Raw genomic sequence first — 11,569 nt, forward strand, 5'->3', positions numbered from 1 at the left:
TATCTATTTTTCATTTGCTCTGGATAATGACAGCACCCAAATATAATTAATCAGCCTCCAGCGGATCCATTAATTATTAACGCAATTTGAACGGTTAGAAATCTAACAATTTCGTGCATTATTTGATCCTACAGATTATTTTCCTAAGAATACATGCACAGAGAAATCAAAGCACATAGAGTTTGTTTCCTGTCTGAACAAGATATTATTACATTGGATTTGCAAGAGTGGAACTTCATTCCGTAGCCAAGAATTAATTGATTGCTTGATACAACAAAAAGTTTGCGGGGCTCCAATGGTCAGAATCCATAGTGATCAAGCAGGGATAGTATCATGACAAAGAATCACAGCTTTTAGCTTTAGAAAAGCTATAATCATGTGATTTTGTAAATGCCATATTTATTAGGGGACCGGCTCGGAGTAAATAACAGATCCAGGTCGTACTATTACCACTGAAAACCCGATTTAGCTAAAGGCTTAATGCCTTTTATAGGGCCACATGCAGATATTAATTCGCGACTTTAAGCTGTGTACAAGGACAAGCACCCACAAACAACAAAAAAAAAAGGGGCCAGTGGAGGGCCATCATCGAGCACAGACAAAGCTCAAGGGACATTAAGGAAGCCACAACAATGCTATACTCCTGAGGATCGCCAGCCTAGAGAAAACTCCATGAGGTGGAGTGAGATGGATGAATCCGGTAACATAATCTCTTCAATCTCAAAGAGGACAATATCTATGATGAAAACTGATGTTTTATTCTTGATTTCTAGCAAACGGACCAAAAACTTAAACCCCACCTCTTGTGACAGCTACTCAATAAAATAAGACACATATATGTTAAAGGAGTCCAAATTATTGAATTTGTTCTTGTGGGATTTCTTTCAAATCTTCATTGAAGATCTTACCATCCTTAGAATGAACCCATATCTCGGAGAGTTACACCCATTCCAAGAAAAAGACGAGTCCTCCAGCTATGTGTCCTGTGTCCTGACACTCTTTTTTCTAGTACAGTAGTAATTGTGAATACCTTAGAGAATAATTCCTCCAAAAGAATCACCTTGAATGGCAATTTAGGATGCAACGGTAAGATATACCGGCATCAAATAAAAGCCCATGAATTTGGAAAAAAAAAAAAAAAGGGTTCTGAGTTAATTTATTGATAAGCATTACCAAAAGCCCATAATTTTTATCCTTTTCCTCCTTAGAGCCATTACTCATTGCAGGCAAAACTAATCTTCCTAATCTTGCAAAGTTGCATGCATGAGACTGATGTTCAAAACCAGAAACGTATTGAAAAGTATTAATCAAAAAAAATGTTACCATTCCGACGCAGTCTAAAACCCTATAAGCTAGAGTCGTACATTATTTTATGTCTGTCCCCTTTGTAACTACAGCTTTTAGCCTGTAATTAGCCTAACCTAAGTAAATCAAGCACTTGAATGGATAATTTATTGATATTTCCTGTTAAGTCAAACCATGTTTCCACACTGACAGAAATCTTTGTCCACATTCTGTTAAAATATAAGAGCTCGGTCTCACCAATAACTCCACATATTAGTCTTTTCTCCTTTTTCTGGGATCAATAATTGAATAATTCCATGAGCACACGTGCATTTAAATTGTGCGCTCACAAAGGCAGACACTGAGAAAGGGAGGATAGTACTTTTGTCACTGTTTAAGCTAAAACATGAAGGTTAGGCTCCCGAGAGTATTATGCTGCAAAATCTTTCACAATTCTATAGCCGCCGTTAAGTATCTTATGGAAATTGAAAAGAAGAAATAGATTAAAATTCATTGCCAATAGTTAGTTGCAGAACATACTCGTGCCCTTTACATCCGCACATTAGGGCGGGTTTGGAGATCCCATGCAAGGAATCTTCGGACTGCGTCCCCCGTCTATGCTAATTGGTGGAAGATGTCTAAATTCTACATCCGCACAGGACCGTTGAAGATATTATGTACATTAGGTCATCACATTAATTTCTCAAATCAAAAGCTGTACAAGCTAGAAGAAGCATCAAATCTGAACTCTGCATTACCAAATACCAATCCCAATGCACTCAATCCTAACAATTTATTGAATAAATTGTAGAAAGCTTTTAAGGGCCTAATGCTTTTTCTTTTTAATCTCTGTTCTGATCAAAGGGAACCAAAATATATTTACATTTTCAACAGTAGTTATTTTTTATTTCATATGCATAAAATTGGAAATTCAGAATACAACATCGACAAAAAAAAAAATATTGCTGTCCAGTTGTTATCTGATTCTGCAGATTCTAACGTGAATGGAGAAGTTGTAGGATAGTACTACAATTGGTCCTAAAGATGCTAACGGAATTGGACATGGACCCTCCTCATGTGCTATACTGATGTCTTAGTTCTTCAAGACATTAGACCTGCAGAGCTAAGGACTGAAATATCGGCCATCTCCCCAGTAAAGGAAGCTCTTATTTTTCTTGACAAATTAGTGAATTACTGCAGTCAACTCGTATGCAGCTGATATCTTAATCACTTTGTCGTCGTCGTCATTCTTGACTGCATTCTAACTACAATCCTTTTCTAACTTTCTTCACATGCTTCATCAGGCATTTTTTTCCCCATCAGATCATTCAGGTCACATCTCTTTATCATCTGCTTTTGTTCGTTTTCATCATCAACTGAATGATTGAAAAGCCAATCAATAATAAGCTCACGGTTTCAGAACGAAACAAATATGAAACTTTGACTTGGATGAAGGTGGTTTTGACAAAGAAAAACAATCCGTCCTTTCTAACACTGTTACATCTACCTACGTCTCTGGCTCTGGAATAAGGGCCCATTTATTCATATGATTTGCAGCATGCATAAACTGAAATACCTATACGTTGCTAAAAAATATACCCATACGTTGCCTAAGCAACAAAAAACTCCATACACGTAAACTAATCATTGGGGTTGGTCCAGTGACTAAGGGAGGCTTTTAAAATTTTCTCACAGTTAGGTTCAGGGTTCGAATTCTATATTTAGCAGTCGGGAACAGGAAGACTGTGGGGAAGGGTGGGAGATTAAAAAAACAAAAAGGAAAGAATAAAGAGCACATATAAACTACCATTGTAAGGACTCTCAAGTGTAAGTCCGTTATAAGTTGCAAGTCTTTCTGGTGATGCAACAGTATAGGAAAGTTTAGGTCGTAATCATCTTTCCATTTTTATCTCTTTTCACAGAAAAAGAATATGCATAAGAAAAAGGGGGGCTTTATCTGAGACTAGTGATCAGATTCAGCGAGACAAAATCTCACAATAAATTCGTCCAAGTAACTTCTTCAAGCAGTGGTCTTTTAATTTGGTTGCAGATCTAGCAGTGGCCCGCGGAAATTAGAAAGCCAACTTGATAGACCATTTAAGTCCAGAAAGAAACGACTATGAATTGTATGATCCGAAATTGATGATGTTTCCACATCAACCACATCCGGGAGAGCTGGAAAACAAATTCGACAAAGACAAAAGACATGCAATACAAAATAGACTCCAACGGATGGATGGCATGGTAAAAAATTGTCCCATTCGATGTTCCAGCTGAAAAATAATGTTCCAGCAAAGGGCATTCTTTAAATACTCCTCCTTTGTAAACTAAAATAGCCCAGGACATTCAGGCGTAGTTGAAAAAGATAGTCCCAAAAAGTTTTGAAGTTGCCTCGTAGGAAAGAAAGACGTTGAAGGCTGGAGGTGGACCTTACTCAAAAACCTGTCGTAGCCGTCCACATCTCCACCCGGATGTCATGATTGGTTTCCATTTGTTTTACTAACTTTTTAGTGGACACAATGACTTCTCCCTCGAACGAGTATTAGACGGATCAGTTAGACCCATATCCGGTGTGTGTGTTAGATATAAGCTCCTCAGCTCAACCCATAAGTCAGCATATGCCTTTTGATTTGGGTTGTGGGTTTAGTTTATATCCGGTGTGTGTGTGTTTCTTAACTAAGGTACGGGAGTTAGACCCCATATCCTATCCCCGGGGCAAGACAGCCAATGTTGAAAACGGACAGGCAACGAAGTCTTCACAGTCACTGGCCTCGGCCGGCTTTGTCGTTAAATCAATTTCACCACCATATATATTAAATTAGTTCACACGCAAAATTCCACAAGACGTCTTTTCTTCAACTCGAGATTCATGAAGAGGAAAGGAACATGGAAGAAGAAAGGGGGAACAGAAAAAAAAAAAACAATAAAACAAATACACGTCTTTAGCATTCTTATTCGTTCATTCGTCAACTACCAGTACAGCCAACACCGTAGCATTGATTAAGTCTAGGAACAAATAACTTAGTATTGAAAATCATTTTCACGGTACCGTTATCCTTAGAGAAAAGAATGCTACCAGCAAGTGTGTCATGACAAACGAGAACTTACCTTAAACGCCTTTGGGCCAAAAAAAAAAATAGTAGGAAATTAGAGCCCCTAGCAAACTTCAGTGTACTCGAAATGTAACTACGCAGGATTCCATTTTTCATGTAACGTTTACTACAGAAAAAACAACATACACGGAGAAAAAAAAATAAAAATTATAAATAAAACAAAATCATTTAAAAAACATTACTCTCACGGGCTACAAAATTAATTTGGGAATACATTGCACAACATGCTTCAAACCTCAGCCATGTTGGAACATTTCCTCAAGGCCAGGATAAAAAAAAAAAATAAAAAAAGCAGTTATGTTCCATATATATGTCTGTGCACAGGTGGAGCTTCAAGTGTCTTAACCACTTGCATCCACGGTTTGTCTATGATCAAGAGAGAGTGTTTTGACAGATGTCCAACAAATAAAACGGGATCTCTAAAAGCGTAGAACTCGAAATTCTTTCTACCATTCGACTTAGTTTCTGACTCATGGCCTTTCAACTTCCGCTTTAATTTTCCAATTTGCAACTTCCTTAACGCTATGTCCTGGCCATTTGCCAGATCGGTATCATCATCTCCATCTATTGGCATCCCAAAGTCAATCAAGCACATTGCCCTGAATCCAAACAATGCAAAGACGTCAGCTTTTAGTTTAACACGGTACACTTACAGTTGCACTTAACACATGTTCTCACGTCAATTCCTGCACCCTGCAAACACTTTTGCAGGTGGTCCTACATATTATTTCTATGTGATTAATCTTCAGGGATTCAACAACTATCAAAGATGAAACCATTTCTATGTAATTCAGTCTTCTACATAACAACCCTCAACTGATGTTTCTTTCTGTGTGTTTTGTGTCTATGTTTTCCCCTTGTTTTGGCAAAAACCTTGTACATTTAGCACTCCAATAAATAATCATGAAAATGAGTAAAAAAAAAAAAAAAGAGAGAAACAAGGAACAAGAAAAAATAGTTTCTCTCATATTAGTACCTGGGACTGTAAACAACAACCGATGATGAACTACGGGAAGGCGGGAATGAAAGCCCAATAACCTCCCCAGGGAATTCTTGATACCTCCTTGGTAGTGAAAATGTATGCCTCATAGACCATTCACCCAGTTGCTTAGCTTCCACATCAAATGCATAAACTTGGTTAGAAGAAGTTGAAATTATTAGCACGTTGCTGCTTCGTGGGGTAAAACCACCAGCTGTGACAGAAGCACCGTCCAGTCTTGCTATGAACCAATGCTGCCTGGTAACCAAAAATAAATCCAGAATTAAAGGTAACTGACAGCAATAGCACAAATATTTCAACTTCAACGGTCAAAACTAGAATAACACAACTAAGCTATCCATAGCTACCTAAAAGAAGGTACATAGGGTACATGCAAAGAAGCAGACAAACACGTAACTCACATTCTGAAACTTAGGGTACACTAGCATTTTAAAATCATGTATACCATAAAATTTAATTATATGCAAATTGTATAGTGGTGTTTCCCACCTTTGAAGCTCTAAATTGAATATATATACATCTCCAAAGCAGTTGACAGCAGCTAGCCATTGCCCATCACAACTGGTAAACATCCTTGTGATGGGAGGTTCACTTGGGGGCAATCCATCTCCACACTCTTTACGACAAGGTACAAAGGTGTGAACCAGCTTCGAACTTTCAATGTCCGCAACCTGCAGCAGACATGGAAGAAATTATATGAAAGTTCCAAGGGAGGGAGGGAGGGAGGGAGGGAGAGGAGAGTAGGAACGAATCCAAAAAGGAGTACACTTGTGTACCCAATATTAGGCATTCTCAAGGAAGAACTCTAGTAAAATTTTAAATATCTTATATAGCTAAATTAACCCCAGAAATATCTGACTCATCAGAGTGAGACGAATGCAATATACGTAAAATCATGGAAAAGTAAACAATGGGAGGATGCATACATCACACGAAATGCAACATTATGATTCAACAGTTAGTCCTCTTATAGCAGAAAATTCAACAAATTATGCAACTCTCTAATTGTGGCTGAAAAGAGGCATAACATTTTACTTCACAGACACCAAGAACATAGGATTGATATGAAAAGAGAAAAGAAAAAAGGAAAAAGATCATAGAAGCCAAAGATCAAATCTATGCTACAGAAACTAACCAACAGCATCAAGGAAAGAGGATAATCAATAAAATGAAACTAATATCTAGCAAAAGATACAATCTGCAGCAAAAATTTTGACAAGTAATCACCACCCCACTAGTTTAAACTCCCTTAGATCCAATAACACCCCATTTCTCTTTAATGGAGATATTCCATGACCTGCAGTACAACTTTTCAAAACATGTAACACCAAGACTTCTACACAAACTTTCCATCTAATTCAACTGGTCATCATGTAACAGAATCAAGGCACTGAACTGCTACTGACTGAGGTCTTAACTTGTCACAACAAAGTTGTATCTCTGTATAGGTACAATTTGGTACATTAGTATTTCTATCTCCCAAACAAAGGAGATAACATCCTCAACTTGGTCAATCTCAAGAACCTATTAATGTGCTTTCATCACAGTTCCATACAATTACGCTCTCTATATAGACTGAAACTTTCAAAACCTGGTCATGTGCATACCCTTGTGCAGAAGAAGATACTTCTATGCATCTAGTTAGGCAGATCTCAAGATATTGAAATCAAAGCACCACATGAGACCTTTGCAAGAATAATTGAAATGAAACAGAAGACAGCGAAGACGCACAGGAGGAACGCCAGCAAAAAATTTAAGCTAAAAGAGAAAAATATCACAGCTTACATAAATCTTTCTGTCATTCCCAGCAATCATCAACCGAGAAGAATCGGAACTAAAAGCCAAAGAATGAGCATATGGTAAATCCAAGGGTAGCTGCCTTTTGCTGACAGTCCATGCTTGATTTCCAGATTTCGTCCTTTTCAATTCAAATAGGCTTGGTTTCACGTGGTCAGAATAAGCAAATAACGAGCCTGAAAAAGCAATTGTACTGCATATGATTTTTCTGGAAGCCCTACACTTAACTCGGGCCACCAGATCGGTTGGTGTAGGTCCACTAGAAGGCCCAAATCCAATGTCAGAAACAGTACCATTTTTCGGACGAACAGAAAGAATATCCAACCACTCAGAAGCCTGAACCAAAAGGAAAGAAGTTTGATTGAAAACCGTATCTTGCACTAACTGTATTTGTACTCTCTGCGGTGCAGGACATATATCATGTGGAGAAAACTTTGTAAACTCCTTGACAGAATATGCAAAAAGCTTCGTGTCATCAGCAGCTGATATAAGCATTGGGACACCCAAGTGAGCCCATTTATGGTAACTAAATTCAAGTGGCTTCTCCTTACCACGAGGTCTCTTCAACTTTTCATCAGGAGATGCATCTGTCAATAGGAAGATTGCCATTAGAATGTGAGAAACATCAATTTAACCTAGCAACCAACAAAGGAGAGTTGAGCAAACTTTCCCAATGGGCCAAGCAACACAGGAAGGGGGAAAAACCAAAAAACAAAAAGAGAAACAAAGATGAACTACCTTCACGACTAATGGGTACTGCAATGGTCAAGGCCCTCACATCATGCGTATGGGCCCTTACATAACCAACATAGACCCACTTCTTCATCACTTCACCAGAACCAACTACTTCACCAGAGAGCTTATACAAAATAACCTGTTTCCAAGAGTACATGATTATTAGCATTACCTCAGTTGTCCAACCCGCATATAGTCTCTATAATACCCAAAAATGAAAAGCATTTAATCAAACACCTCAATTTTGCAATCAAAAGATCAACTCCAGAGTGCAAAAAAGAACCTATAGAATTTAGAGGACTAAGAGATACATTGATCTGCTTCAGCCCAAGAAGAATTAATTCACTTCTTCTGCTAAACCATGCATTCAAAAGACTTCAAGGCTGTGACACCAAAGTTGCTGTCTATTAAGTATCATATTGGGACAAAGCCAAAGAGGCTTAAACTGCTAAAGGGTCTAGCACAAACAAGAACACCGAGCCTTGCCCTACACATCTTGAAGTCTGCATCGAACAAATGAGCAACTTCCCCTTATCTAGTCGGTAAAGGTCAGATTAATTGGCCCATCTACTTGCCTTCTTACACTCACTTTACTAGCAATTTCTATCAATACTAATCAAGAAAATAGTAATCTAGGCTTCACAATAAGCAAACCAAAATAAGAATCCCTGAACTCCTAAACCTATACTCCCACCAACATGAATCCTACTTATTCAATTACTAATGCTTACATCGTCACAAGGCTAAAATACTTCTCAATGTGTCATCCCACGTCTTAAACAAATTGGGATAATATGAAGCAAGAGCACAATTTCTTCCCATTTAATACCCAATTCAGTGTATCTGCTGTAAGACTGAGTGGAGAGACACTACCTGACCATCTGATCCAGCAGAAAACACCCTGTTATGACTAGGAGCTGCAGCTAAAGCATTCACGTCTCCCTTATGGTAGGAATGTGCTTGGAGAAGAGTCCCATGCTTAATGTCCCAAAACTGAACGCTGCCAGTACTATCTGCACTAACAAGGGTCCCACATCTGAAGCAAAATGAAAAGCAAAACAAGAAATAGGATTAAAAAACCATTATTTCACCAGAGCAACGGCAACTCCTTCATTCTGACATCATAATAGGTAAAACACCAGGCATCTACCTCAAGGCAAGTAATGACAATATGCAGAGTTCAGGTCCACTGCCCAATCCTCCAAGGCCAACTGTTATACGATACATTTCATGATACAATTTAGCATCCCAACATCTAATATATCTGCAAAAAACATGACTGTGTCTCAAAAACTAAAAAGCATATATAAAGCTTCAACATTTGAAAGACTCTTTAAGATTCCCATAAAGCAACCAGAAGAAGTTTAAAATACTCAATGAAAAGTTCTACCATCTCAAGAATAAGACATACCCGTCACTACTCCCGGAATATATCCTGCTAGCATCAGGACTCCATGTTACACTCAACACACGCCCTAGCCATATCAAATGCAAATTAATATTCTCATTGTCAAAGCAGAAATAGTGAGCATAAAGTTTCAGCAAGGGCAGCTGTCTCACCACTGACCCTTGGTAATGATCTACTATAAGTAAGTCTATCTGCGCTTGAAACAGTGTAGATCCGCACGCACCCATCATCACAAGCAACTGCAAGACGTGTATTGTCAGAAACTGGTTGCTCATGAAGGTTCACCGAATCATCATCATCATCCTCTTCACTGTCACTGCTTCGATCATCATCAACACCATTAGTCATATCGTTAACATGGCCATTTTCATGAGAACCAGAGTCCTGCTTTAACTGAAGCTTCAGATTATTACAAGGCTCAGCTGCCATCTGCCAAATTGAGATGCCAATAGAATCTAGCACAGTCTGCAGACAAAATAAAACAACATATGCATTACTTATCATTAGAAGACGTACCACTATATTAAGCAATACATTGAAACCTACAAAGCTGTGCAAACTAATTGCGCATAAGATATCTAAAAGAACTCATATTTAAGTAGCAGCTGCATTTATGAGAAGCACCAATATACAAGGTTAAGGCCACGTGCCATAAGAACGAACGCATTTCTATATTCTGTTCAGCGAACAATTAAGCCCAGCAAATCATTACCATCCATGAATGGTTTATTTATTACACGTGTCACCGCCAAGAGCAAAGTGTGTATTGTATTTTAAACATTGACTCCCAGCAAATCATGATCATCCATAAATGACTGATTATTCGATAGACAACAAAATAGTAAAGTGCAGTATGCATCATTTCCAGCTATATTATTAAAGTCTAAACTAATCACAATAACAGATAATCACCAGCATTTACACATCTTCCTATTCTATTCTAGACCTACCAGCTAAGCAATTACTGCAATAGCCTCTTATTTCCTCACAAATACTTCAATAAAACCTTCTTAGACAAGAAACATACGTGGCACTAAGTGTTAAGACAAGAACATCTGAAAACCCACCCATAGAATTAAATAAACACCAAACATATGTAAGAAGCAGGGACATTCAAAACAACACATTTACATCTTAGAATATTCAGGGCCTGAATCAAACTAGTATCACCTTTTGCCGTAAGTCATAAAGGTCCCATTCTGAAACTGATCCATCGATACTTGACGAAAACAACCGTCCAGACTGTGCACCTTCCGACCCCGGGCGACACCAAACCAAAGACGATACCCTCAAATTCGGACTTCCATGTATCGTCTGTGGCAACCTCAATCAAATTAATAAACAACTAAATTCTCCTTCTTCAACAGAAGAAAGAATTAGAAAATGAACAGTAAACAAGAAATGAAAGTACCAGCTGACAGTGCCAGCCAACGGAGCCAGGAGAGACAAGCCAAATCTCAACAGTTCCGTCTTCCCGAGCCGCGGCCACCTGAGAATCATCGGCACTGGTGGCCAAAGCTACCACTGGCGACGGCCGCCACTCTACCGAGCTGCACCGATAGACTTCCGGCATCTCGGTGGCTCAACTAAACTCTCTCCTAGGGTGTCAAAGGGAGAGAGAAGGGGGGCAGTAGAGGGAGAAACAAGTGAAGGGAACGCGGCGGAGGAAGAAAAAGGGGATGAAGGAGGCATATGAAAAAAAAGGTAGGCGATTGAGAGAAGGGTTAGGTATTTTTCGGGAATATAATAGAACTGGAGACGAGGGTTTAAGCGCTATCTTTGCTCCCTGCGGGTTTTTGGTTCGGGTATGGGTGTGTGACTGTGCGTGAAGACGATTCCCCTGGATCATGGAGCGGTCCTGGATCCAGATGGCCAATATCTGGACCGCTCCTGTTTGTGTAATCTGAACCGGGAGCCCAAGCCAAAGCCCTACATTTGCTCGATCTCACTCATTTCTCCATTTCCTTTTTTTTTTTTGGTAAGGATTAGATTTTTGTTGAATTTAAATAAAAAAAAATAGCAAGTTTAGTCCTATAAATCCAAAAAAATCCTATAAAGTGCAATGGAGGATGATTGATAACAAGTCCTCTTTGTTTGTTATTTAATTCAGTTTAAAAAGTGAATTCATGCAACTAAAATCAATATACTTATAGTATACTAATCATTACAATTCAACAGAAAAACATTACATCGTATTTCTAGTATACTAATCATCACAATTCAACATGAAAA

At 38.6% G+C, this 11,569-nt stretch overlaps 1 protein-coding gene across 2 annotated transcripts; it reads right to left on the minus strand.

The window, feature by feature from the left end:
* Positions 1 to 4,526: 4,526 nt before the first annotated feature.
* Positions 4,527 to 11,208, minus strand: LOC113714820 (WD repeat-containing protein PCN). Of its 2 annotated transcripts, none has more exons than XM_072069081.1 (11): positions 10,749 to 11,208; positions 10,508 to 10,661; positions 9,490 to 9,802; positions 9,341 to 9,404; positions 9,080 to 9,193; positions 8,803 to 8,965; positions 7,933 to 8,068; positions 7,183 to 7,781; positions 5,887 to 6,068; positions 5,374 to 5,634; positions 4,527 to 4,996 (listed from the first exon to the last, which is right to left on the minus strand). In XM_072069081.1, the coding sequence occupies exons 1-11, from the start codon at positions 10,835 to 10,837 to the stop codon at positions 4,693 to 4,695; spliced, it is 2,379 nt and encodes a 792-aa protein (XP_071925182.1). In that variant the 5' UTR covers positions 10,838 to 11,208; the 3' UTR covers positions 4,527 to 4,692. The 2 variants fall into 2 exon arrangements, with proteins under 2 accessions (XP_071925182.1, XP_027094710.1); XM_027238909.2 differs by having other exon boundaries at positions 10,508 to 10,651; positions 10,749 to 11,206.
* Positions 11,209 to 11,569: the final 361 nt, after the last annotated feature.

This window comes from Coffea arabica, chromosome 10c, assembly GCF_036785885.1.
Source record: "Coffea arabica cultivar ET-39 chromosome 10c, Coffea Arabica ET-39 HiFi, whole genome shotgun sequence".
Taxonomy (NCBI): domain Eukaryota; kingdom Viridiplantae; phylum Streptophyta; class Magnoliopsida; order Gentianales; family Rubiaceae; genus Coffea; species Coffea arabica.

What these genes read in the sequence shown, in the direction of transcription:
- LOC113714820 (XM_027238909.2), bottom strand. Translation starts at nt 10,910, where the DNA reads ATGCCGGAAGTCTATCGGTGCAGCTCGGTAGAGTGGCGGCCGTCGCCA. An exon ending in AGTACCCATTAGTCGTGAAG is followed by an intron (nt 7,782 to 7,932) that starts GTAGTTCATCTT and finishes TCCTATTGACAG; the next exon opens with ATGCATCTCCTGATGAAAAG. An exon ending in GGAATGACAGAAAGATTTAT is followed by an intron (nt 6,069 to 7,182) that starts GTAAGCTGTGAT and finishes TGTCTGCTGCAG; the next exon opens with GTTGCGGACATTGAAAGTTC.